The 27,018-nt window shown below is 40.5% G+C and overlaps 1 protein-coding gene across 33 annotated transcripts in view; it reads left to right on the top strand.

Annotated features, from left to right (window-relative positions):
- Positions 1–27,018, top strand: part of LOC120855988 (phosphodiesterase 4D interacting protein) — a 244,430-nt gene that overhangs the window by 161,894 nt on the left and 55,518 nt on the right. For 17 of the 33 annotated variants that reach the window (XR_005719359.1, XR_005719357.1, XR_005719356.1 and 14 more), the window contains 16 exons: positions 10,305–10,436; positions 11,068–11,187; positions 11,430–11,522; positions 11,658–11,870; positions 12,738–12,896; positions 13,757–13,870; positions 14,062–14,199; positions 14,905–15,084; positions 16,218–16,412; positions 19,341–19,508; positions 19,679–19,760; positions 21,945–22,036; positions 23,685–23,801; positions 24,114–24,251; positions 25,103–25,215; positions 26,602–26,729. Coding sequence is in view for 24 of the 33 variants with exons in the window: in XM_040230914.1 (XP_040086848.1) it covers positions 10,305–10,436; positions 11,068–11,187; positions 11,430–11,522; positions 11,658–11,870; positions 12,738–12,896; positions 13,757–13,870; positions 14,062–14,199; positions 14,905–15,084; positions 16,218–16,412; positions 19,341–19,508; positions 19,679–19,760; positions 21,945–22,036; positions 23,685–23,801; positions 24,114–24,251; positions 25,103–25,215; positions 26,602–26,729 (2,182 nt within the window). In the remaining 9 variants the exon portion in view is untranslated. Of the gene's footprint in view, positions 1–680; positions 2,508–10,304; positions 10,437–11,067; positions 11,188–11,429; positions 11,523–11,657; positions 11,871–12,737; positions 12,897–13,756; positions 13,871–14,061; positions 14,200–14,904; positions 15,085–16,217; positions 16,413–19,340; positions 19,509–19,678; positions 19,761–21,944; positions 22,037–23,684; positions 23,802–24,113; positions 24,252–25,102; positions 25,216–26,601; positions 26,730–27,018 lie in introns of those variants that run through there. The other 16 variants (XR_005719355.1, XR_005719352.1, XR_005719354.1 and 13 more) reach the window with 1 other exon arrangement.

The raw sequence follows: 27,018 nt of genomic DNA, 5'->3' as shown, positions 1-27,018 counted from the left end.
CCCAAGGGTAGGGTGACTTACTACTGGATAATGTTGAGTAAGACAGGATGCTAACTGAAGTCAGTTAAATTCCCAGCCCCACTTCTGCAGAGAGCAGCACTCCCTGATACTTTGGACTCTTGCTCAAATAAACAAAGTCTTTTGTTCTAGTGTTTGTCTTCCCTTCCTTCCCCGAAAATAAGGCCTGCAACCCACGTGAAACTTGAAAGAGGGTTTGCTGGCGGCAGTCTACTCTCGGGTGTCTACGTTCTTGAAAAAGCTCATTTTGTCCAGCGTCTTCAAACTCTTGGTAAACCATTCGTGTGGTTTTTGTTGGACTCTTTCTCAGGTGACTGCTTTGTGCCGCCTCTCAATTTACGCTCTAAAAAAAAGGCAAATCATCCTGGTAAACTCAACCCCAGCATGGCGAGGGAAGAAACACTCGTCCTCTTTTCTGAGTACTCCCAACAGTCCGGAGGGAGGTTGAATTGAGCCTCCTAAAATTCCCGCCTCCCCGGCCGCGGGTGAAGCCCCAGGGCCTTTTAATCTAGGAACACGAGTGAGAAGGGAGAGGAGGTGGGGCCGGAGAGAGGCAGCGCGCAGCGGTACCCAGTGGTGCTGCGAGACTGCTCCCTCCAGAGTACGTGGCAGTCCCCGTGGACAGAAGGGGAGGGGATTCGGCTTTCTCCTCCCCGTGCAGAGCCTCGGACAGTCCTCCCGGGCGGGAGGGAGGAACCGCAAGGGGACTGGTGCGCTTTTGGAGTGACATTTTAGCAGATAAAAGTGGCCTAGCAGCGGTCGGTATCCGTCCCGCTCTTCCACCCGGGTAACCACAGCAGGTCGAGCCTGCGCTGTACCGCGAGGAGCATTGACTTGTTCGGGAGCGAGGGGACGCGCTGGCCACCCCGCATGCGCAGAGCGAGGAGCCGGCCTCCTGGACTACAGCTCCCAGAGGAGTTTGCCGGCGGCCGCAGGCGTCGAGCCGCCGGCGCCATCTTGAAATCTGATCCTCAATCTCAGAGTCTTTGCGTCAGCCGCGGGCGGCCGCCGGAGGACCGCGAACTCAGCCCGCTGAAAAGGGAGGACATTGAGGACACAGCGGCTGGCGGGAGAGACAGCTGGAGGAGACATGGCAGGTTCTGAGCGCGGCCTGCGCTGCTGTCACTCAGCATCCTCCTGAGGCATTTCCTTGCTCGCCGCCTCCCCGAGGGGCGGGGCTGACCGCTCTGGTACCCAGAACCCGCGCGCGGGTGTCAGCGGAGCGCCCCCGCAGAGTGGGCACCCCACCAAGCTGTGCCATGCCAGCCGAAGGCCACCGAGGCGGGAGACGGAACTCAACCAAGCGCCAGTGAGCGATCACCGAACAGCAGCCGCCTCCGGGAAGCTCGGCAACCGCCGGAGGGAAGATGAAGGAGATTTGCAGGATCTGTGCCCGGGAGCTGTGCGGAAACCAGCGGCGCTGGATCTTCCACACGGCGTCCAAGCTCAACCTCCAGGTTCTGTTGTCGCATGTCCTGGGCAAGGATGTCTCCCGCGATGGCAAAGCTGAGTTTGCTTGCAGCAAGTGCGCGTTCATGCTCGATCGGATCTATAGATTCGACACCGTCATTGCCCGGATCGAAGCCCTTTCTATTGAGCGCTTGCAGAAGCTGCTGCTGGAGAAGGACCGCCTCAAGTTCTGCATTGCTAGCATGTATCGGAAGAATAACGATGACCCTGGCGCGGAGACCAAGGCGGGGAATGGAACGGTTGACATTTCCGGCTTACCCGATGTCAGATACTCTGCACTGCTCCAGGAAGACTTTGCCTATTCAGGGTTCGAGTGTTGGGTAGAAAATGAAGATCAAATTCAGGAGCACAGCTGTCATGCTTCGGAAGGCCCCGGAAATCGACCCAGGAGATGCCGAGGCTGTGCAGCTTTGCGGGTGGCTGATTCTGACTACGAAGCCATTTGTAAGGTACCTCGAAAGGTGGCGAAAAGTATTTCTTGTGGCCCCTCTACCAGATGGTCCACCAGCATTTGCACTGAAGAACCAGCGTTGTCCGAGGTTGGGCCACCGGATTTACCAAATGCGAAGGTACCGCCAGATGGAGAAAGCATGGAGGAAGGGACCCCGGGATCCTCTGTGGAATCTTTGGATGCAAGTATCCAGGCTAGTCCTCCACAACCAAAGGATGAAGAACCTGAGAGAAGTGCAAAGGAACTTGTAAAGTGTGACTGCTGTTCAGATGAACAGGCTCCCCAGCATACGTGTAACCATAAGCTGGAGCTAGCTCTTAGTATGATTAAAGGTCTTGATTATAAGCCCATCCAGAGCCCCCGAGGGAGCAAGCTTCCTATTCCAGTGAAATCCAATCCATCTGGAACCAGGCCTGGCCATATCATGACAGATGGAGTTAGTTCTGGTTTCCTTAACAGGTCTTTGAAACCCCTTTACAAGACACCTGTGAGTTATCCCTTGGAGATTTCAGACCTACAGGAGCTGTGGGATGATCTCTGTGAAGATTATCTGCCACTTCGGGTCCAGGTATACAAAATGGCTGCATAGTGCCTTTCTGATTAAAGTTAGCTGGCTTCAGGCTTCACATGATTTCTGTCTAGGGGAAGGTTAATAGTCTAGACTTGAGAAAATTAATCATTGAACCCATTTTTGCTTTACCTTTTGCTTCTGTCCATTTTAATAAATGTGATTCACACAAGTAATTTGCTTTCCACAATAGCCTCTTTATAAGATTATCTGTTGGCTTTCCCACTAATATCAAAATTGTACATGTTTAAGACAAAGATTCATAATTCATTTTTACCCTAAAAAAAATTTAATCTTATTTCTGGCACTGGAACTCTTTCCTCTCGCTTGTCCTACCGCCTCTCTACTTTTGTTTGTTTGTTTTGTTTTCACTTTTAGATTTATGAATATTTTCTTCTGTGAGGGAGTTAGTTCTCAAGTTAGTCCGACCTAGAGTATTAAGCCGGTCATCCCCACCTTGCCGTGAACTGATTAGAGCATTGGGTAAAGGTTTGAGGAGAACCTATTAATCCACCAAAATATTGTAATATGTGGACAACACTTATAATAAATTAAGAGGTCATTTGAGGACTAATAATGACTTTTTCATAAAAGAGACTTGGGAATTCAAATTTTAAAATGTTAAGGCAAAACGTGTCTACAGCCAGTTTGTATAATGAGCTCTATGTGAAGATGTTTGGTGTTGAGCAGGACTTCATCCATTATTGGGTGATAGAGTTTTACCTGTTTTACTCGTGAATTTCGTAATGACTGGAAGATGGCAGTTGATCTTACTTTGAGCTGTTCATACCAGCCTTTTAAATTCAGTTGTGTACAGGGGCCTGACAGATGCTGTCTTGTTTATACAGCAGCAGTAGTCTCAGTTAACATCTGGCATGTTCTACTTGATACAGATTCTTTAGTGATACTGTTACAGAGGTGGACAATCTAGAAGGTGTTTCTGGAAAGCTTGCTAACCAATCAACATCATCCCAGAATCTTAGAGCTTCTAAATGAAATTGTTGATTGTCACTTGACAGCTTTGAAAAACAGTTCTGTTATGTATAAAATTTTCATCACAATAAGAATATGGGAGAAATATTTTTGAATTTGCACTAACTTGTCAGAAACAGCATTGTTAGGGAAAAGTATGAATATCCAAAAGTTTAAACTGTGTTTTCATTTATATAAAATGTTTAGGATGCCCAACACTTGTGTACTTTCCTTTCGCTCCCTTTTCTTTCATTGAGCTTCACAGCTAAATTTGAGCTTTCCAGCACAGTATTTCTGTGAGCCAACATAGATGTCACAGATTCATCGTAGTGTTTCCGTATTAGGATCTAAAAGTAGTTGAACAGAGTGGATGGGGGAGCCTGGTGGGCTGCCGTCTCTGGGGTCGCACAGAGTCGAACACGACTGAAGCAGCTTAGCTTAGCAGTAGAAATATAGCCCCCTTCAAATATGGCCAATATTGAAGAAAGGTGAAGACTTAGAGAACTGCAGTAAAGCAAAAGTTTTTTCCTCCATAATAAATTTAAAATACTCTGTTGGTGCCTAGGCTCAACAAATTTTGGAACTGAGAAGGATTCTAAAGATCATCTCATGCAGTCTCTCAATTTAGAGGTATGGAAAGCTCATGGTTAAATAACTTAGCTCAGGTGGAGTCAAAAGTTCCTAGCCATTCTCATCCAAGACCTTTTTATTCTGTGTATTAAATCACATTGCCTGATGGCATTGAATTAAGTAACTACTTATTTTAAGTGCAGGGCTTTCGTTCTATAACCTGAGGATGTCAGGTGGATTCTTTAGGGACAGACCCTGTGAAGAAATTTGGCATCCTAATGAGCACAGTTAAAATATGGTAATTGTACCTTTAGGTCAAATCCCTTTACTTCACTAAATGTAGACATTAGAAAAAAAAAATAGCCCTTTAATACAGCAGTATAAGACTTCTGCTATCACCAGGCTTTACCATCTTTACTGTTTGTTGAATATTAAAACATGGAGAGGAGAGAGAAAACATTCAGCTTGAAGAATTATGGTATTTGATTGCTAAGCTATTTTCTCCAATAATTAAGAATGTGGAGGGAAATAGATTAATTAGACATAAAGTGTTTGTAGATAAAATGTGTATTTTGGATTCCAGATCTACTGTCTAAGTCTGGTTGACTTTTATAAGCATTTTAAGGCCTAGTGTGCTTTATGGCGAAAGCAGAACTAAGTGGGACAAAGGCAGACAGATTTTTGTCTTTCTCTGAGCAAGTGTGTATAGAATAGAAGTAAGTGCAAATTATTTTCCTTTAGTTAAATTGTACTCCAAATACGAAGAAAGCTCTTCTCTCCTAAAGAGGGAGATTGTTCTGTAAGGGCATTTTGATTCCTTTGTTTAATCTGGTTACTGTTAAATGTCACCATCAGAATTCCTCCTGGTTGCCTTTCTCCTTTTTCTTTCTCTCCTTTCTTTCTTATTTTAAAGCTAACAAGCAACAGTGTAGTTCTGCTTAATAATTTTCTCATATTGTGCAAACTGATTTATTGCCTCCTACAGAATTTATGTCTAAAGACCCAAGGTTTTCACTTATTTAAAGAAAGGTTTGAAGCCTTCTTCTATCTTTTTATTTCCTGAACTACAAAAGGTATGATAGGAGGACTGTGGTCCCTTAGTGAACATTATTTCAGTTTTGGCTCGTGTGCAGATTCCTTTTCTGTAAATTCAAAGAGCGAGAGATCTTTGCTTCAAACCTTGCAATGCCAGAACCTGGCTCTTGTATGACTGTGATGAATTTCCTCTCATAGTTTAGCTACATAACCCAGAACAGGCCCTTTGCAAGATGTAAGCATTAGATGCTGCTGTATCTTCTATTACTAACAATAGGATAGAAAATTATAGCAGTTTGAGCTCTCTGACTTGCTGTTATGACTAGGAAAATGCTGTTATGACAAGAAAAATGCTGTTAATCCAGATCAAAATAACTGCCTTTTAGCCTAAAGGTCTTACATTATGCAGCATTAGGCCTGGAAGGAATTCTCTTTTCTGTTGCTGAAAAGCATTTGTCCTGAGTCAAAAGCAATTTAAAATTCTGATTACAACATGGTTTTAGTAACTGATGCCCTGGAGATTAACATCCATTCAACCAGATCAAGTATTACTGATATCATGCTCTACAAAATCTTCATAGGAGTGATTGGGTTATGTACTTGATACTCACAAGAATTAATTGTCAGCTGTTCACTCGGTGGTCCTTTGATAAGCACTCTTTTGGCAGACTTACCTGCAAGGACTTTTTTTTTTTCCCTTGAGATTTATAGTAATAAAGTACTAAGAATAAAGAAGAAACAAGCATCTTCCAGCCTTTCGGTCCATATATTACATTCCTAGAAGAAGAGGTTTCCTATGAATATGCATGCCAAGATGGGTTCAGATGAGGTCCAGGCTCATTATTTGCTTTTCTGTGGCATTCTTCAGATTTAAAGTTGATGTTGAAATATTTAAATTAAACATCTCCCTTTCTATCCACCAGTCTTTTTTCTAAGAGAACCACTGAGGGATTAAAACATTGGGCTGGAAATTAGAAGACAGGCCTGTTACTTATTTGCTTTTGTTTCTGTTGTTCACTCTAAGCAGAAATTTTTGGCTCAAGTAGTATTCCAGGCGGCTTCCCTTGTGGCTCAGCTGGTAAAGAATCCACCTGCAATGCAGGAGACCTGGGTTTGATCCCTGGGTTGGGAAGATCCCCTGGAGAAGGAAATGGCAACCCACTCCAGTATCCTTTCCTGGAAAATCTCATGGACAGAGGAGCCTGGTGGGTTGCAGTCCATGGGGTCGCAAAGAGTCAGGCACGACTGAGTGAAAAACACTGCTTACTTAATATTCCAGGCATTATGGTAGGCAGTCGATTTTATAGATATGACAGAGAAGTTACCATTTTAAGTGCATTCAGCTTAATTGGATCCTATTTCCAGTGTAACTTTGGACAAATTATTTACCTGTTACAAGTCTCCATTTTCTCACATGTGAGTTGAGAGTGGATCAGATGGTTAGTTTATAAAGTGTCCTTCACTGGTCTAAGATTCTTTGGTTTGAAGTGACTAAATATGGCTACCTTCCCTGGCATTTAAAACTTGAAGCTATTTTACTTAATTCTGCTTGTTACAGTTTAAATTTGGAAAGTACTTTAAAATAGATGTTGTTGGAAAGTTGTTTTACACCGAGGAAGTAAGAAGCCAAGTTTTGTAGAGAATGTTTTATTGTTAAGTGATAAAGTTATTTATCAGTAGAATTGTTGTAAATATCTATTAAAAGAGTTGCCTCTCCCGTGGTGTGACATAATTCACATTGCTTCAGGGCAAGGCTCCCCATTATACCCACAACAACAAATATCTCAGTTTTTTCTAGGAATCCTTATCCTTGCTACTTGTCTCTTTCTCCCTCTCCCACTATCCAGGCCTGTTGACTCTACTTTCAAAACATGTTCAAATCTATCCATTTCTCTTTCCCTCCTTTATTACCACTATAATCCAAAGCAGTATTTTCATTCCCATGCAGCAGCCTCCTAACTGGTCTTCTCATTTCTCCTGATGCTCTCCAACAGTTCAGTTATCATATAGCAACTAGAGTGATCTTTTAAAAATTTAAATATAATTGAATACTTTTCTGTTAAAAACACTGCAGTCCAATCCCATGTCAATGAGAATGAAATGCAGCTTCATTACCTGTGGTGCACAGAAGCTACATCTGATCTGGCCCCGCCTGCCTTCCCATTTCGTCATGTGTCAGCATCCCCTGTGCCCATCGTGCTCTGGCCCTGTGTGCTCCAGCAAGGCAACCATTAGCCTTGTGTGGCTGTTGACCACATGAAATGTGGCTAGTCCAAGTTGAGAGATGCTATAAGTGTACAGTATACCTTTAATTTTAAAGGAACAATGTAAAGAATTAGTATCTTGTTAATTTTCATATTGTATGCATACTTGTGACAATATTTTAAATATAATATATTTGGTCAAAATGTTTCATTGAAGGGTTTCCCTGATAACTCAGTTGGTAAAGAATCTGCCTGCAATGCAGGAGACCCCAGTTTGATTCCTGGGTCAGGAAGATCCCCTGGAGAAGGGATAGGCTATACTCCAGATAGCTCACTCCAGTATTCTTGGGCTTCCCTTGTGGCTCATCAAGACTTAAAGAGCCTCTTGATGAAAGTGAAAGAGGAGCGTGAAAAAGTTGGCTTAAAACTCAACATTCAGAAAACTAAGGTCATGGCATTTGGTCCCATCACTTCATGGCAAATAGATGGGGAAACAGTGGAAACAGTGACAGACTATTTTTTGGGGTTCCAAAATCACTGCAGATGGCGACTGTAGCCATGAAATTAAAAGACACTTGCTCCTTGGAAGAAAAGCTATGACCAACCTAGACAGCATATTCAAAAGCAGAGACTACCTTGCCAGCAAAGGTCCATCTAGTCAAAGCTATGGTTTTTCCAGTAGTCATGTATGGATGTGAGAGTTGGACTATAAAGAAAGCTGAGCGCTAAAGAATTGATGCTTTTATCTGTGGTGTTGGAGAAGACTCTTGAGAGTCCCTTGGACTGCAAGGAGATCCAACCAGCCCATCCTAAAGGAAATCAGTTCTGAATATTCACTGGAAGGACTGATGCTGAAGCTGAAACTCCAATACTTTGGCCACCTGATGTGAAGAACCGACTCATTTGAAAAGATCCTGATGCTGGGAAAAATTGAAGGCAAGAGGAGAGGGACGACAGAGGATGAGATGGTTGGGTGGCATCACCGACTCAATGGACATGAGTTTGAGTAAACTCCGGGAGTTGGTGATAGACAGGGAGGCCTAGCATGCTTCAGTCCATGGGGTTGCAAAGAGTCGGGCACAACTCAGTGACTGAACTGCACTGAACTGTGGCTCAGCTGGTAAAGAATCCGCCCATGATGCGGGAGACCTGGATTTTGATCCCTGGGTTGGGAAGATCCCCTGGAGAAGGAAAGGGCTATCCACTCCAGTAAATGTTTTATTAAAATTAACTTTATTTATTTTTACTTTAGTCAATGAAGATACTGGAAAATTTTAAATTACACATATAGCTCACATTATATTTCTGTTGGAAAGTACTTCTCCATCTACAAAGGCCTTTTTCTTTCCCAGGGTCATATCTACCCTAGGTCTTTTTCTTGAGTTGTTCCTCTGCCTAGATCTTTGCATTGCTGGTTCCTTATCAGGTAGATCTTCATTTAAATGCTGTCTGAAAGAGACCTCCCACTGATCAGCCAATTTAGAGTAACTTAATGACTTTGTCTTGCTTCCCTGTTTCCTTGTTACTATCTTTTATTTTGTGTATTTCCTTGTTCTTTTATTCTATAGCTCCCCACTCCCCCTCCCATAGTGCTTTGCATATTAGGGTACTTCATAGATGTTTTTTTAAAATGATGAACAGCACTGGGAGAATAGAAAAGATTTTTCTTCTGAAATCTTTATTAAGAAAGAAACTGAAAGGCACTCAATTGTGTCTGACTGTGTGACCCCATAGACTGTAGCCTGCCAGGCTCCTCTGTCCTTGAAATTCTCCGGGCCAGAATACTGGAGTGGTTAGCCGTTCCCTTCCCAACCCAGGGATTGAAACCAGGTCTCCAGCATTGCAGGCAGATTCTTTACCGTCTGAGCCAGGAGGGAAGCCCATACTTCCAGTCAATTGCTATCAGGAAGTGGTTTAAGGTCAGCTGTAACCACACAGCCTGGAAGGTGGTAGTCAGAACTTGAACGTGTGAAGTAAAGAAAAAATTAATAGCAGTTGCCTTTTTTCTCTTCCTAATGGATTTGTATTTTCCCTAATTGGGAGTGGGAGAGAAGAGGGGAGGGACCGGGGAGAGAAAAGGTAGAATTTAATGCCATAGTGAATTGCTAAAGTTTTAATTCTGTATCTTAGCTTATAATGAATATTAGGTCAAGTTCAATAAGTTTATCTTAGTCTGATTGATTGTCTCAAATATAAATAGATGTTTTTTTCTCCCTAAGTCTTTTTGATGAACTGATATTCCTATAAAACATACCTCCTTCCCAGACCTTATGGATTTTAAATTCTAATTTTTAATTTTTACTTTGAAATAATTTCAAACTTAGAGAAGTCTTAAGAGAAGTACAGAGAACTCCCAAGTTCACCAGTTGCTAATATTTACACAGATTTATCAGTTGCTAATATGTTGCTACAATTGCTTTATCACTCCAACTATCTGTAGACACATTTTTTATTTCTGAATTATTTGAGAATTAGTTGTCTTTATGCTCAATAAGCATGTAATTCCTAAAGATAGCATAACAACAATTCAGTTACCAAAGTTAGGAAATTTAGTATTGATTAAATACTATTATCTAATATATGCTTCATATTTGAAATCTACTCTTTTTCTAATAATATGAAATAGGCATACAATAAGGAGGGTAGTTGAGTTATAACTTTTTCTCCCCTAGGGATGGTAGAAATTTGATCTTTTGAATTCCCTGATTGAAAATAGAATATAGCAAATATTTGGTCATCATGAGTGTTTTTTAAAATCCTCCCTTCTTTTTAATTTATGAATTACTTGCTTTGTGTAGTGTTTGTGTAGGTTCATACAGAAAGGTAGGAATGGTAGCTTGGGAGTAAGTGACTTGATAAGTCATAATAAGGAACAGAACTTTTCCTTGTCTTCAATTCATACCGATGATCCATTCAGCAGCCGTAATTTTCTAAGTCTCTGGCAAAAGAGGCCGAAAACATTTGAAGATAAAATTTACTGTCAGGTACACTTAACTTGGCTTGTGCTTCTTCCTAGCCCGTGACTGAAGACTTACTCAAACAACAGAAGTTGAATTCAAATGAGACTGGTACAACTCAGCAGTCTGTATCTGATTCCCATCTGGCAGAACTCCAGGAAAAAATCCAGCAAACAGAGACCACCAACAAGGTATGATCAAAACCATGCCCTTGGGGATCACAGGGTTTCTTTATATTCTTAGAAGTGTAGCTCTTTCCTTTCTGTCTCAAGTGTTTTAGTCTGTTCTGCACAGATCAGAATTTCTGCTGTCTTTTAGGTCTGAAATTAAAACTTGAATATGGTTTTTAACTGTATAAGGTACTGAGACAAGAAGTTTATGCTTTTGATTTAACCTTTGACCTTTATGTAGCCCATGGGTTTTAACATCTGCTTAGACGAAAATTCCCACAATTTGGGATGCAGCACTCCTTGCTTGTACCCTCGTTGTGTCCTGTCATGTAGTAGATAGCAAAAGCTCCTTGGTCTTTGTGTAAAGGCTCCGTAGTGACTCATACAGACAAGTACCCCCAGTACAGCTGCTGTCATACAGAAAGCACAGCTCATGAGAGTTGAAGCAATGGAGTATTGAAGGAAGTATTTCATATCTCCTGCTACTTTGTCTTGCTGATTGACTTAAGACTTACACTGTGTGGGGGAAAATAGCAATGTAACATCCCCTAAGAAATCCTTTAAACCTAGATTTGGGGACAGATTTCATGGTTGCATTTGATTGTAAAAGAAATCATTGACCTACCAAACTGTTTTTCTTTACTGAATTCAGATTCTTCAAGAAAAACTGAATGAAATGAGCTGTGAACTGAAGTCTGCTCAGGAGTCATCTCAGAAGCAAGATGATACAATTCAAAACCTCAAGGAAACTCTGAAAAGCAGGGAAAGTGAGGTAAAATGTTTGACAGTCGTGGACCTATGAGGAAATGGTTTTTCCCATCAAAGTAGTCAGGTATCCTATAATTTGTAGAAATGGATATTTTCAGCCTAACAGATCTTAGAGAAATTGCAGTGTCATCTAGATTGGAATTTTGGAATAGTCCTGCTACTAAAATCTGTTTAGGTGAGATAATAAGATAATGGAGTTTATACTTAGTTTGCTAACATGTTTGGTACCCCCTCTCTTGTTTGCAGACCGAGGAGTTGTACCAGGTGATTGAAGGTCAAAACGACACAATGGCAAAGCTTCGAGAAATGCTGCACCAGAGTCAGCTTAAACAGCTTCATGTATGTGAGGGTCACCCAGGACAGCAGGCATCACTTGAGGATGTGCCACTCTCAGCCACGGTCTTGATCTCGTTGGTCTTCTTGGCTGCTCAGTGCCGGCCCTTCTTGTGACGATGCGTTTCACTCTCTTTTCAGAACTCAGAGGGTACTTCCCCAGCTCAGCAACAGGTGGCTCTGCTTGATCTTCAGAGTGCTTTGTTCTGCAGCCAGCTTGAAATACAGAAGCTCCAGAGGGCAGTACGACAAAAAGAACGGCAGCTGGCTGATGCTAGACGATGTGTGCGGTTCGTAGAGGCTGCAGCACAGGAGAGAGAACAGGAGAAAGAGGCTTCTCGGAAACATAACCAAGTAAATCATTAATCGTTGCGTGGCAGTGTGTGAAGGTGAACTTTGCCCTGGTAATAACTTTTTATAAGGACAGCTTGTGTTGAACGTACTTAATCTAAGTAATTCAGTTCAACGGGCTGTGTTCTGGAAATACAAGAGTGACTATCACAAGCGCTTTCCTCCTAAGTTACTTGTAATATAGTATAGAGCCAGTCATGTAAACAGTATTTCAGTGTGGTAAATACCGTAGAAGAGACATAGGCATCCTATGGGAATATATAGTGTGGTAAATATTGTAGAGGAAGCATAAGGATCCTGTAGGAATATATAGGGAGAGCGGAGGGAGCCAGGGAAAGCTTCACAAAGGAACACTGTCTAAGATTATTCTTGAAGGGTGGGTAAAAGTCAGTGAGACAGAAAAGCAGGAAGACCAACCAAGTGAGAGGAATGGCATGCCATATGTGCTTTTTTTAAAAATTAAAACATATAATTCTTAAATAGTTTCTTGTTAGCTTGGAAAAAATGCTCCCAGTTCTTTTTTAAGAATTAAAAGGATGGGTAGTAATCGTGTATCCTTGAGCTCATTGGTAAAATAAAGGATCCATGTTTATACTGGAACCAAATCCCACTGAGTGCTTATGTAGATGATATATCACTTTTAAGCCAAAAAGTAAGTATTGAATCATAGTATTAATACTCCCATCCACAGTTCCCATAGTTTCCCTCATCCTATTTGACCCTTGTAGTATTTCTTTCGTAATTTTAAGAATGGCACTTTTTGCTACTTTATTTTTTTGTTCTCTATGCCTTGAAAGTTTTAAGGCCTTCGTATCTAATGACCATGTGAAAATTTTAGATTATTTGAGAAAGGGAATATGTTTAATTCAGGAATTGCGAAAAGCCCTACAGCAGCTACAAGGAGAACTTCAGAGTAAGAGCCAACAGCTTCATACCCTGGAGGCTGAAAAATATAATGAGATTCGCACCCAAGAGCAGCACATTCAGCACCTCCACCACAGTCTGAGTCACAAAGAGCAGCTGCTTCAGGTGAGTCCACAGAATGATTCAGCTAAAACTGGGTTCACAGGACATGGGCGTTTATGTTCATATTATCTCAAAGTGTCTGTCCACTTGTGTTGAGTACCTGCTACATGGAGAACATTAAGATGTGGGAACCAGGAGGATTCAAAAGAAATAGAAAGTACAATCCGTGCGTGAACCAAGATGATAACCAGCAAGTGTAGGAAATAAGAACTACAGACCTGAAAGACTTAAGCAGTAAATGTTCAGCCAGTAGTTATTAAGCATCTCTGTGAGTCAGATACCAGGCCAGGAATGGGGAAGATGAAGAGAAGATATGTCTTCTGCTCCCACTGAAGACCTCTATATATCCAGTTATTTAGGTGATAAAATGTAAGTTATAGGGGAAAAAATGGAAGACTAAGGAAGAGAGTGGTCAGTTCTACCACCTACTCTAAGATTTAGTCACATTGAATACCTTATACTTCACTGACCATATGATTTTTTTCCATAATACGCATACATACATTATAGCTACATTTTTTTCTCTGACAGAAATACTCTACACAGCCTCTTGGGAAACTCCTAGTGCTTGCTTTAAGAGCAAATGTAACCTCCTTCATGCGAACTTTAGTGACACCTTCAGGCAGAGTTAGACAATGCGTCCTGTGTTCCCTCAGTAGCTGTGTTTATGTATACTCACATATATATGACGTGGAATTGTTAGCACTTTGTGTGTCTGTTATCTCTGCTAAACTGTGTTCCCCTTGAGAGTGATCACATTGTGTTTTTTATCCTGAAACACTAACAGATTGCTTGACACAGTGTAGGAATTCAGTTAATACTAAGTAAAACGAATAAAGGAAATTATTTCTTGGTCCTGTTAGGAATTTCGGGAGCTCCTGCAGTACCGAAATAACTCGGACAAAACCCTTGAAGCAAATGAAATGTTGCTTGAGAAACTTAGGCAAAGAATACAAGATAGAGATGTTGCCCTAGAGGTATGTTCCATAATTCTGCTCATGATGCTATGGGTTATTCTGTCCCCAGAGGGACTATAGAAATGTGTGTTAACTGAATTTGCTGCTTTTTGGAGTTGGTTTTCTATTCTTTTATATTTGGAATCTTATTGAATAAGCGTAATCAGAATAGTGGCTCTTATGGAGCTTTGGGATGCTTACTTTGTTTGCAGCGGGCTATAGATGAAAAGTTCTCCAGCCTAGAAGAAAAGGAAAAAGAACTGCGTCAGCTTCATCTTGCCATGAGAGAGCGAGATCACGACTTAGAGAGGCTGCGCGGTATCCTCTCCTCCAATGAAGCTACCATGCAGGTGAGAGCAAACTCCGTCATGAGTTGGCATCCCTCTCCCACTTGGATTCTAAGCCTGAAGCATCACCCCTTCCATCATTTGCTGAAAATCAGGATATTTGTTTTATATATAAAAAAATACAAAACCAAACAAAAATAGCAGTCATGAGTTCTGTTATCATCCACTATGGAGTGAGAAGTTTTAGCACTTCTAGTATGAACTTTGTAGGATAGGGCAGTGAATATGGATTCATAGTTCTAATTTATTTCTAATCCTTGTCAGTGTTTGTATGCTTTTATAGAACCATTGCTCAGATGCAACTATTATATTGTATTTTTCTCATTAATATTATGTACATGTCTGTGTATAACCACAGTCAAGAGTTCTTGTTTCTCTTACTAATATTTACTCTGGGCTATTTTTGTATATTTCTTTTAGATCTTTAATATCTAACCATCTAGAACTTCTAAAAGAAGTTCTTCACTTTCTCCAAAATACTTTATTTAGGACATACATTATCTCTATCTCTCTACAAACTAGATAAGAGTTTCTAATAACAAAAAATAGACTAATATGGCATTGTTAGATTAGATACAAAGTTTTTCCTTTTGCAAAATAAATAGATAAGATAATATAGGAGATAATGTAAAGGTGGGTCAGGTCTGTTCATGCTGAGGAGCGTGGGGTGGCTCTTTGACTTAGCAACTGCTGTCTCTATGACTGTAGAGTATGGAGAGTCTCCTGAGGTCCAAAGGCCTGGAAGTGGAACAGTTGTCTGCCACCTGTCAGAACCTCCAGTGGCTGAAAGAAGAAATGGAAACCAAATTTAGCCGTTGGCAGAAGGAGCAAGAAAGCATCATTCAGCAGCTACAGACATCTCTGCATGACAGGAACAAAGAAGTGGAGGCAAGGATTTAGTTAACTTACGGGCAGTCGGTTTAGTGATGACATAATCTCAGTCTTGGATTAGGTCTCTTGAGGTCTGAGAGGCTGGTGACCCAAGTGTTTAATTCCATCCTGTGCCTGGGCAGGTCACTGGCTTTCACGAGAATTTTTTCCCTACACCTCTAAACTCAAGGGGACAATTATCTTTCTCAAAGAAGTTATGTGAGAATTAATGAGATCTAAAAGATATACCCACAGTATGATAAGTAACCTTTGTTATGGTACGTATGCTGTGTCAGGCACTATTTTAAGAGCTTACTGCTACTGCTTAGTTGCTTTGCTCACGTCTTGACTCTTTGTAACGCTATGGACTGTAGCCCACCAGGCTCCTCTGGCCATGGGATTGTCCAGGCAAGAATACTGGAGTGGGTTGCCATGCCCTCCTCCAGGGGATCTTTCCCACCCGAGGATCAAACCCTGATCTCCTGCATTGCAGGCAGAGTCTTTACCACTGAGCCACCAGGGAAGCCCCGTTTTAAGAGCTTAATGGATATTAATTCACTGAATCCTTACAAACCTGTGAGGTACATACTGTTATTCCTCTTTTACAGTCAAGGGAACAGACTTCTGAAGTGAATTAACTTGTCTAAAGTGACATAGCTAATAAGTGGTATAACCAGTGTGCAACCCTGTTTGTGGTGTGGCTCCACAGTTTTAACTGCCATGTATTGCCTCCTAGTGTAGACTTGGGAGCTACATCACCGTGCTTATAAAAACAGCGCTGTTGTTTTTTGCAGTTTATCATTGTGTGTTCCCCTATAAAGTTAAACTGGGAAGAAAACAAATGAACTGAGTGCCCTTTTATCCCCATCTAATATTATTACGTGCCCTGAGCATATAAGGAAAGGCCTTATTTTAGAAAACAACATGTAAGTTGCCATTCTGTTTTTTTTTTTTTTCCTGTATTATTAATGTTCATTCCCTGAGTGTGTTTTGACAGTCTTTTATGTGCAAGGCCTGTGCTAGATCTGGGGCAACAAAAATGAGTAAACATCATACTTGCTGTCTCTTCTGTGATAGATTCTTTTAAGCCCTTTGATGTGTATTAGTGGTAATTCTTTCCTCCAGAACTTACACTCTCCTTCCTGTATTAGGATCTTACTGCAACATTGCTCTGCAAACTTGGACCAGGGCAGAGTGAGATAGCTGAGGAGCTGTGCCAGCGTCTACAGCGGAAAGAACGGATGCTGCAGGACCTTCTGAGTGATCGGAACAAGCAAGCGGTAGAATATGAAATGGAGATTCAGGGCCTGCTTCAGTCCATGAGCACCAGAGAGCAGGAGAGCCAAGTAAGGACTAATGCACAGGCTGGGAGACAATTGCCCTGTACATTTATAGTCCACACTACAGAAAGCATTAGACCCTTGTAACTTGTAAAATTTATGTTGTCTTAAGTCCATTCTATTAGCTGTTTTTCCTTCAGCCTATTGACTCTATAGTTTTACATGAATCATCAAGTGAAAGTCCCTCAGTCGTATCCAACTCTGTGACCCCATGGACTATACAGTCCTTGGAATTCTTCAGCCAGAATACTGGAGTGGGTAGCCATTCCCTTTTTCAGGGGATCTTCCCAACTCAGGGATCAAAACCATGTCTCCTGCATCGCAGGTGGATTTTTTTTACCAGCTGAGCCACCAGGGACGCCCATAGGAACTATTTCTAGAACACTTTGCTTTTGGAGGATGCCTAAATAATACATAGCCCCACTCATTAAGCTCATTATGTATTGATAACATTTTCCTTTCCTTAATTTTCTGATCATTTTGACTGAAAGGAATATGGGGTTCTGGAGTGTTTTGATTTCGATTCTAAATTATCAAGACTTGAGTGATATTTTGTTTCTACCCAAGATATGAGGAAGCTTATTCTTTGTACATTTTGTCTTAATTCATGTAAAATCTGAGTTATCTTAAGAGGGAAGAAAAGATTTTTTTCAAAGCTGTGATGAGAATAAATAATCTCACAGTAATATGGGATATAGATAGTAATTTCAAAATAACAATGCACAGATATTTCAAAAGCAAATTCTTAATTTATCTTCATTTCCATATATCTTTCTCCTAAAGGCTAGAGTCTGGTATAGTTGGCTTGTGCTACATTTCAGGGACCAGTCACTCAGAATTCCCCCTAGTCAGTTTTCAGAGGGAAATAGATTCTTATCATTTGCCTATGTTATTTGACCGTAATAGTCTCTAATGCTTCCTTATAGTATGGAATGGTTTTATTCCACTCATCCAGTTCTCAGGCCCACTGAAGTAAATACACATTTTGTTAGAAACATGCTGCTTTGTGCTGCAGAAACAGCTTTTAGAATGACCTAACAATCATTGTAAATTATTTAAAAATTTAGCAGGAGACTAATGAGTCTTTGAGTTTTCTTTTTCACCCTTTTGTCTTATTACACTTAATATACACTTTGTCTTATTACACTTAATATACACTTAGTATACACATATGTTGTGTATGTGTTGGTAGTAAAATAATGGAATCTAAGAGATGCCTGAAATTACAAAAGATCTTCAGCTCAAGGAAGAGTAGTGATTGTTTTCTTCTAGATGTGCTTCTTGAATTTTATATGCAGAACAATCCCTCCAATAGCTTGTAAAAAACATGGCCTCAAAAATCTGCATTTCTTACCAGCTACCAGATGATGGTGATGCTGCTGGTCCATGAACCACACTTGGAGGAGTGGTGCTAAAAGCAGCATTACTAGAAAAAGAGTCAAGCCAGTTAGATCATATGTCTGACACAAGATATCTTGTGTATTATTTACTCTGTTTCTTCCCATAATCTAACAGATTTTTATTAAGGCAAATTAATAACGCACTGTTACCTCTAAGATGGTTATGCCGAATCCCTAAAGAGTCTGAATTTTCCATGCTAAAACTAGAAGGTTATTCTTTTATTTCTCTTAGAAGTTATGACGAGGGCTCAGCTTCTTATTTAAAATAGTAGTAATTCTCACCAGAGATAGTTGATGCTATATCTGACATATCCATCATCTTACATTCTTAGTAATTTTAGTCTTAGTTTATTATTTCTGGATTTTCTGATTAAATGCAGACTTTCTATGTGGTGTGCATGCTAAGTTGCTTCAGTTGTGTCTGACTCTTTGTGACCCTGTTGACTATAGGCCACCAGGCTCCTCTGTCCATATGGATTCTCCAGGCTGAAACACTGGAGTGGGTTGCCATGCCCTCCTCCAGGGCATCTTCCCAACCCAGAGATCGAACCCATGTCTCTTATGTCTCCTGCGTTGCCGGGCAGGTTCTTTATCAATTTTTTCCTTATTGTGCCATCATGTGTCTTAGTAAACTATGGGATTTGAATTGAAATAAACTGGTGTGATTTTGAGGTCCAGATTCTCCTGGTCATGTGGTCTGATAAAAATGTTTCTGTGTGATTCATTCAATATCTAGGTCTTGAGTGCCTATGTATTGAGTGCCTTCTATGGGCCAGACCCTGTTCTGGGAGCTTGGGATTCAGCACTGAATAAAACATCACAGTGCTTGCTCTTAGAAAACTTTGATCCAGTTGTAGGTGTTGAGGGAGAGAGAGACAATAATAGATATATTGATTACTGGTAAGTGCAATGTAAAAAAAAATGTTGCAGGTCAGCAGAAATTGGGAGTAGAGATGAGCTTGCTGCATTTAGATAGGAAATGCAGAAAAGGCCAATCTGAAAAGTTGAAATTTGGCAAAGACCTTGAAAAAGGAAATGGCAACCCATTCCAGTATTCTTTCCTGGAGAATTCCATGAACAGAGGAGCCTGATGGGCTACAGTTCATGGAGTCACAAAGAGTCAGACACAACTGAGTGAGTGACACTTTCCTAGACAGTTTAAGGGAGCAAACCATGCAAATGACAAATGTTTGAGCAAAGACCATCCATGCCAAAGGCACATGTATCCCCAAGTAAAGAAAAACATCAGTTACCCAGTTCAGTACATTATTAGCCTGGCATTTCTAGCAGAACCAATTTCAGATTAGTTTATCTATGATAGACATGTTATGTTCTGTTTTTCCAGTATTCTGTCTATGAGAGACTTTCTTTCCACTCCGTGACTGTTTTTTCCTGTAAAATGAAAGCAAGGAGACGATTTCTTAGAGCCCCACTAACTTGTTTTTAAATGGTTGGCTTTTAACAAATGACATCAGAACACAAATTTTGTTTTATTAGAGTTTCTGTTTCATGTTGTGTGTGATTTCCTTACTAGGCTGCTGCAGAAAAGATGGTACAAGCTCTAATGGAAAGAAATTCAGAATTACAGGCCCTGCGCCAATATTTAGGAGGGAAAGATTTCATGATGTCCCAAGCACCCCTTTCTAACCGACCAGCTGAAGTTACCTCCATCAGCCCCCATCTTGAAGAGCAAACTGGTCAAGTAAGAACTATAGACTTGTATAGATGTTTATGCCAGCTGCATTTTCTTTTTATATCTGAGGCATAAGTATGATACTTTCAATACCAAGTTGTGTGAGGATGTTCCAAGTCCTGTCATTGTGATCATGGTTTCTGTATCTTCCTAAATCCCCTGACTCTTCCAATTTTTAGGGTTCAGTGCGTATACCCTCCAGAGATGAGAGCACTTCATTGACTGCCAAAGGGGATGCTAGCGTACCCAGGTCCTTGTTAGGTAAGTATCAAATTTGATTTCAGTAAGGAATCTCTGTCTTTCCTTCTTGTAACACTCTGTTAACAGATTTGGGCAAGACTCTCTTTCTCTTCCTATCTTAATGGAAAAAATAAGCTTGGATTCCACTGAAAGACTGAAGAGATGTCTATTCTAGGGAGAACTGACTTTACCTTACATTGAATTAAAGCTATTGTTCTGGCTATATGATTTGGCCCAAAGAAGCTGCATCCTAATTTTCCTTTTCAGATAGCTTTGCAGGGACTCAAGAATGCAGGAGGCAGTGTTTTCAAACCTGCCTGGCAGGACCATGGGGCTGATACCTTATCCTGAGTATCTTTGAAGCAAGCTGAGGCTACTTACTGTACCTAGACATAAGCTACATTACAGTATTAGGAAGAGTAGGCAGTGTACATTGAGTCATTTGCCAAGCTCTGCCCCATCCAAGAGGTGGTTGTAGGCCTTGAACTCTATAAAAGTAACTGAATTATATGTGAGATGTAAGCAAAACTCAAAATGAATGCCTTAGATTAGTCTCAGAGACCAAAATATTAGGATCTGGAGAAGTGTTATAGAAACAGGGGCTCACCATAATTAGTGACTTGGTGATTATAGTGCTGATAGAAGTGTTGTGGACTTGAAGAATTAACTTACAGTTTTTAAAATGATTTTCAGAATGTAAAAACTTTGTGTCTGTTTTATAGTATAGGGCATTGTGGAATTCATAGGTAAGCTGTGCAAGTAATCATTTTTTAGTGGGAAACTTTATTCTAGTCAAAGAGTAAAGATGCTGGATTTGTTTAATTTACTCCCTATTTACCTTTTTAAAAAAGCATCTTTCCCCAATTTATTTTGTAAATTTCAAACCTATATGAAAGTGGCAAAAATAGTACAGTGAATACCCATGTACATTTTTATTAAGATTCACCAACTGTTAAAATTTTGCCACTTTTGCATTATTTCTTGCATGTATGTGCGTGTACACACAGATGTAATGTTTTTTTTCTGAACCATTTAAAAATTACAAAGATCATGACACTTCATCCCTACATACTTCATGAAACAAGAGCAGCCTCCTGGGTAACTACAATTACCATGTTCAGTCAGTGCAGCTTTAACATAGTCCTAGCATCTATTGTGCAGTCTATTTTCAGAGTTTCCGTTGTCCCTGTAATACTCTTTGATAGCTGGTTGTTTTCGTCCCTCCCTACTGTCATGGTTTTTTTAGTCTCCTTTAATCTAGAACCATTTTCTAGCCTCTTTTGTCTTTTTTTTGGCATTAGCAGTTTTTTCAATTAAAGTGTAGTTGATTTATAATGTTGTGTTTGTTCCCAGTGTACAGCAAAGTGATTCTGTTGTATATATCTTTCTCCGATTCTTTTGCATTATGGTTTACTACAGGTTATTGAATATAGCTCCCTTTGCCATACAGTAGGACCTTGTTGTTTATCCATTCTGTATATAATAGTTTGCATCTGCCAGCCCCCAATTCCCAATCCAGCCCTCCACCATCCCCGCTTGGCAGCCACAAGTCTGTTCTCTGACACTGGCTGTTTAGTTTCATTCATTTTGTTAGTATTCAGTTTTGGCTTTTTCTTCCTCATTATTGTTGAACTAACTTTACCCATTAATAATAAAACATTAAAATGGTTCAAAGCTCAAAAATATAGAAAAGTGTATTCAGAAGTCCCGTCTACTTCTCTGTCCTTTCTCTCCTATTTTCACTCATCCTCTGAAGGCAACTGGTTTCATTTCTGAGGTATCCTTCCTGTGTTTCTTTTTACAGAAGTAAGCAGATTAATCCTATGTGTATATGTAACATGCATGTGTCCCCTTTTCCTAACATAAAACATACTCCGTAGATGTATTCTTTTCTAAACAGCTTGTTGTACTTAATATCTTAGAAATCACTCCATGTCAGTTTATAAAGATATTCCTCATTCTTTTTTAAAGCTATATATAGAACTTCATTGTGCAGATATACTGTACATATTCAGTCTTCTTTTTATAGGCTTATAGATGGATTGCAGTGTTTCGTCATTACAAATAATGCTGCAAAGAACATCCTGTGTATATATGTTTTGTTGTTATTGGATTGTATCTTAGAATAAATTTCTCAGAAATAAGGCAGCACAGATCGTATTACATTGATACTGGTTATAAGTAGCACTCTGTATTCATCTTTAGGAGACTTGGATACAGTTGCGGGGCTGGAAAAAGAACTGAGTAATGCCAAAGAGGAACTTGAGCTTATGGCTAAAAAAGAGAGAGAAAGTCGGGTGAGTTTTCTAGTTAAGTCTAATTTCTAAGTTCCTATTTTTTTTTTCAAAAAAGTTTTAAGTATTCAAGAGGGAGAGAACATATGTGTACCTATGACTGATTCATGTTGATGTATTATAGAAACCAACACAACATTGTAAAGCAATCATCCTCCAATTAAAGGTAAATAAATTTTAAAAAAAAACTTTTTAAAAAAAGGAAAGAATAAAATTCTCCAAGTATAATATCTGGGTCCAAATCCAAGTTGAGCCTTTTTTCTTTCTAGAGAAAAGTAGAAATTGCTTTATATTACATTATCTCACCAAGATGCCCTTGTTTTTATAAATGAGGATTACTAAAACGTTTTAAGTGCTGAAAGGACACAGTTTTCTCTACCCATGTCTAACTGGAATAAAATAATTATAGAGGACTTGTGAAAAAAATGAAGTGCTATATAATTGTTGCTTATAGTTATGACAGATCCATGAAATTAGTTTTAGAAACATAGAACAAGAGACATTCAAGAAAGATCCATAATGTTTATTGAGAACTTGCTGTATTTTATGCACTGCACTGGGCATTTAAATTCGCACTAATACTTACAACTCTGCAAAGTAGGTTAATGTTGGCCCTATTTTATAGAAGAAGAAGCTGAAACACTGTTTTAAAAGATGAAGGAGAGGAATTGTTATGTGACTATAAAATACTAAAGCTACAATTTAAGCTCAGGTCTTCTGTGACTCAGCATGCTTCCTCAGAAGTCCTTTCCTGGAGCAGATAATTTTTCCCATCCATATGCTCTGTTTCTAGCGACAGTTTTCATCATCTTCTTAGAAGATGCCTCTTAGCCTTACAGAATCCCTTCCCCTTCTGCCTTCCTATACAACTAATTGTTTGTCCAACTTGGATGAAGAGAGAGGAAGCATTAGGGCCACAGTATAGGGTTACAGGCTAAAACTAAAAACCTTTATGTCTCCATGGCCTCTACTGTAGGAGATCAGACAGTGTCATGGGTCCCTAAACTAAGTTTAGTTGGCCAGTCTGGATAGCTCCTCAGTTTTTGTTCCACCTCTTTGCCATAGTTAGATCTATAATATAAAACCTGTGTTCATATTTGTGGTGAAATTATCTTATTGTATTTCTTTTCATTACCATATCTCTCCTTACAAACAGAATCATGTTATATGACTCAAGTTTTGAGGATGTGAAATTGTGTGGCATTTTAAAAATACGAGTTTAAAAAAATGCCCTAGTTTCCCTCCTTTTCTAAAATTTCGGTTCTACCCTAGCCATTATGTTGTTCCTGTTTCTCTCACATACTTAGTTAAGACTAATGTTACTGCACTTCCCTGAGATCCCACATGCCATGCAGTACAGCCAAAAAAAAAAAAATTAAAAAAACAAACCAGTCTGCTATGTTTTGTAGTGCTAACAAAAAGTAGAGGACATCATTAAAACCACATTACAGCTTCCTATGAAACGTCCTTGGATATCACACGGTGTGGTTTATGGATCTGATCCAGTGCCTCACTCTTCATGTTCTAGTTTTCATTTGCACTACTGGTTGATAATAATAGATATGGAAAAGCATCTGCTTCAGCGTCGAAATGTAACCATGACACCCCCTGTTTCCTCTGCCCACTGACTTCAGGATCGCTTTCTCCACAGATGGAACTCTCTGCGCTCCAGTCCATGGTGGCTGTGCAGGAGCAAGAGCTGCAGGTTCAGGCTGCTGACATGGAGTCCCTGACCAGGACCATACAGATTAAGGAAGACCTCATAAAGGTCGTTCAAAGCTTTTGAGAGACCCTTGGAAATGATTACAGCTCAGAATACCTTCACCTTCAAACAGCCCTTGGATTCACTGAGTCCCTGTGCTGGCGCTCTTGGTGCAGGGCTCGTTTGAGCCTCTTGGTGTTCCCAGATTCTTTCTGACTGATACCAGAGTGGCTCAGATTTCATGAAGAAGCTATTGTTACTATCATGGCTTATTAATATCCCACTTAATGCATAGTAGATTATTTCAAGAGCATTTGTTCCTCTGCTGAATAGCATTTTTTTTATTACTATTTTTATTATTAGTTTTTTGACTTTTAGGACCTGCAGATGCAGCTGGTTGATCCTGAAGACATCCCGGCTATGGAACGGCTGACCCAGGAAGTCTTGCTTCTTCGGGAAAAAGCTGCTTCAGTAGAATCACAAGGACAGGAAACGTCCGGAAACCGAAGACAACAAGTAAGCTATTGGAGTACAGGCCTTATTTTTACTGCAAAATAAACAGTGAACAAGATGTCAGTTACTTATGATGGTGGCTGTTGCTGGAATTTCATCAAGAATCTGTGCTCCCAAGTTCCCCACCGTGGCCAGTAGCAGCCACAGGTGCTGTTTTCTAGCACGTGTGGTTCCATTGTAACTGCTGCTCCAGATCTGACCTTTCTTGAATGCCAAACTTGTTATTAATCGAAAGACCGGTTTACCGGTACTTCTCCGTGTCTCTGTTACCATGTCTATAGACACTAACTACTCATCTCACTCCAAACTGGCTTTGACTCTACCAGTTGCCTTAAACAGATTGCTGGTCATGCATTATCACAGGTCGTCTTCTTTAGAGCACTTTCCTGTACCCCACAGTGACACCTGTCTGTGACTGATGGATGTCTGTTCCCCAACTAGATAGTAGGTTTATCCTTAGAACCTGGCACAGAGAAGGGGCCCAGTAAATATTTACTCAGTGGACGAAGAGCGCTTGTGAGTCCTGCAGTCTGTGTCCCTCTTGCCCTGTCCTTGCTTTGTCTCCCACTCCTCCCTCTTAGCCCGTCTCCTGTGTTTTTGGCTTTGTTTTCTTCTTTCTTCTTCTTCCTCCCATAGTTGAATTCTGCCTTATAGAGTTTTAGAGATAAAAAACTTTATGACAAATATGACATTGACTTGAAAACTGTAGCGTATTATATAGAAAGGTTGAGTCAGTAATGAGATAGCCGTTTGAGTCATAGTCCATGCTGATTCGTTCTTTTGATCTCTTTCTCAGAATTAACTGTGGCTTCGTGTTTCTGTTTGCGTGTTGCTTCACTTCTTTTTCCCCTCAGTTGCTGCTGATGCTCGAAGGACTGGTAGATGAGCGGAGTCGGCTCAATGAGGCCTTACAGGCAGAGAGACAGCTCTACAGCAGTCTGGTGAAGTTCCATGCCCATCCAGAGAGGTGAGAGAGTGACTGCATTGTTTTCCTTTTATTCCTCATTACGTGAAGATGCCTACAGCTTACAAAGTGGGAAGAAAAAGAAAGTGGACTGTTACTGGGGTCCAATTTGTCATTCGTTTTATGGATTCCTCTGAGCCTCAGTGTCTAAATTAAGTCAGGAATACTGCCTGTTTCGTGTAGTTATTGCAAAGATCAAATGAGAATACATGTCAGGTGTCTCAATTCGTTCCTTGCATGTAGTAAGAACTTGTATATTTCTTTCATTTGTCTGTTCCTTGTCCTATTAAAGGCTGCTTCATTATATTATAATAATAAGAGTAAGACTATAACGGGCCCTGATATTCACTGAATGTCACTGAAGAAAATGTATTTGTTGTTATGGCTACTGTTACTGCAGGATTACCAATAGCCATCATGATGAATATGTTTTCCTGTACCTCTTAATTTTTGGTCATATATATTATTATCTTTCTGGTATGTTTTCTGTTCTTTTTTTTTTTTTTCTTGTTTTGCCTTCCCTCCTAGCCTCTTTCTTTCTTTCCTAATTTTTATTTTTGTTACTATTCAGCTTTCTCTAATGTATTGCTGAGTTAAATTTGTTTTCTTTCTCTTTCAAGAAAATGAAGGCAGAGGAAGCGTATGATAGGACCACTTGTGTTACTTGTTAAGGCATCTCTGACTCTCTGTGAACTGGATTCCTTCTCAGAGTACTGTGAAGTTTGGTTAACAAATGACAAAACATATACCTTCAGTAGCAACCAACCCTACTTGGCTCAATATGAATTCAGTTTACAGTTAGTTTTCCCCGGGTTTTGGTTTTTCAGAAACTAACGCATTCAGTTAGAAAATGAAATTTCTCCTAGTAACCTTGTAGTGGTGTTAGCTAAATATTAGGAACTATAATTTTATGTCAGGTTGGCCCAGAATCTTGGATAAAGGGACAAACTTTACAGAAAGCAGACCTTGCTAGTCTACCAGCAGTGAACACAGGTGCCACAACAAAGACCACATACATTGACTGTATTCTAGAGACACAGTAAAATGTGTCTCCTAGAGTCTCATGGCTCAGACTGGCACTGTTGGCTCTTTGGAAGCATCTGTGGACTCATTATGGGCTTCCCTGGTAGCTCAGTGGCAAAGAATCTGCCTACAATGCAGGGGACACAGGTTCGATCCCTGGGTTGGGAAGATCCCCTGGAGGAGGAAATGGCAACCCACTCCAGTATTCTTGCCTAGAAAATCCCATGGACAGAAGAGCCTGGGGGGCTACAGTCTATGCGGTCGCAAAAGAGTCGGATACGACTTAGCGACTAAACGACAGCAACAGTGGACTCATTACATTGATGGCTAATTCATTTTCCTTCCGTGTGTGGCATGTTTAATCAGCTCTGAGAGAGACCGAACTCTGCAGGTGGAACTAGAAGGGGCCCAGGTGATACGCAGTCGGCTAGAAGAAGTTCTCGGAAGAAGCCTGGAGCGCTTAAGCAGGCTGGAGACCCTGGCCGCCATTGGAGGTGGGGAACTGGAAAGTGTGCAAGTTCATCACGAGCATGGCTTCTGAGCACTGGCGGGTCAGACTGCAGCCCAGGATGGAGACCCTTGTGTGCACTAACCAGAGAGCCCTGTCTGAACTAAACGGTGACTTACTAATGATAGAACTGGTACAAGTAGCATCACCTACAAAGTGAAACTCATTTTAGTCTACCTGTATTTCACTGTTCGTAACTGTCTCTAAGTTGAATGGTGGAGGTTACAAGGTATATTTGCACACTATAATCATTCCATTTTAGTTTCCTCACCCCC

This window comes from Oryx dammah, unplaced genomic scaffold (assembly GCF_014754425.2).
Source record: "Oryx dammah isolate SB20612 unplaced genomic scaffold, SCBI_Odam_1.1 HiC_scaffold_28, whole genome shotgun sequence".
In the NCBI taxonomy this organism is placed as follows: domain Eukaryota; kingdom Metazoa; phylum Chordata; class Mammalia; order Artiodactyla; family Bovidae; genus Oryx; species Oryx dammah.
This window is presented reverse-complemented; position numbering and strand designations above follow the sequence as displayed.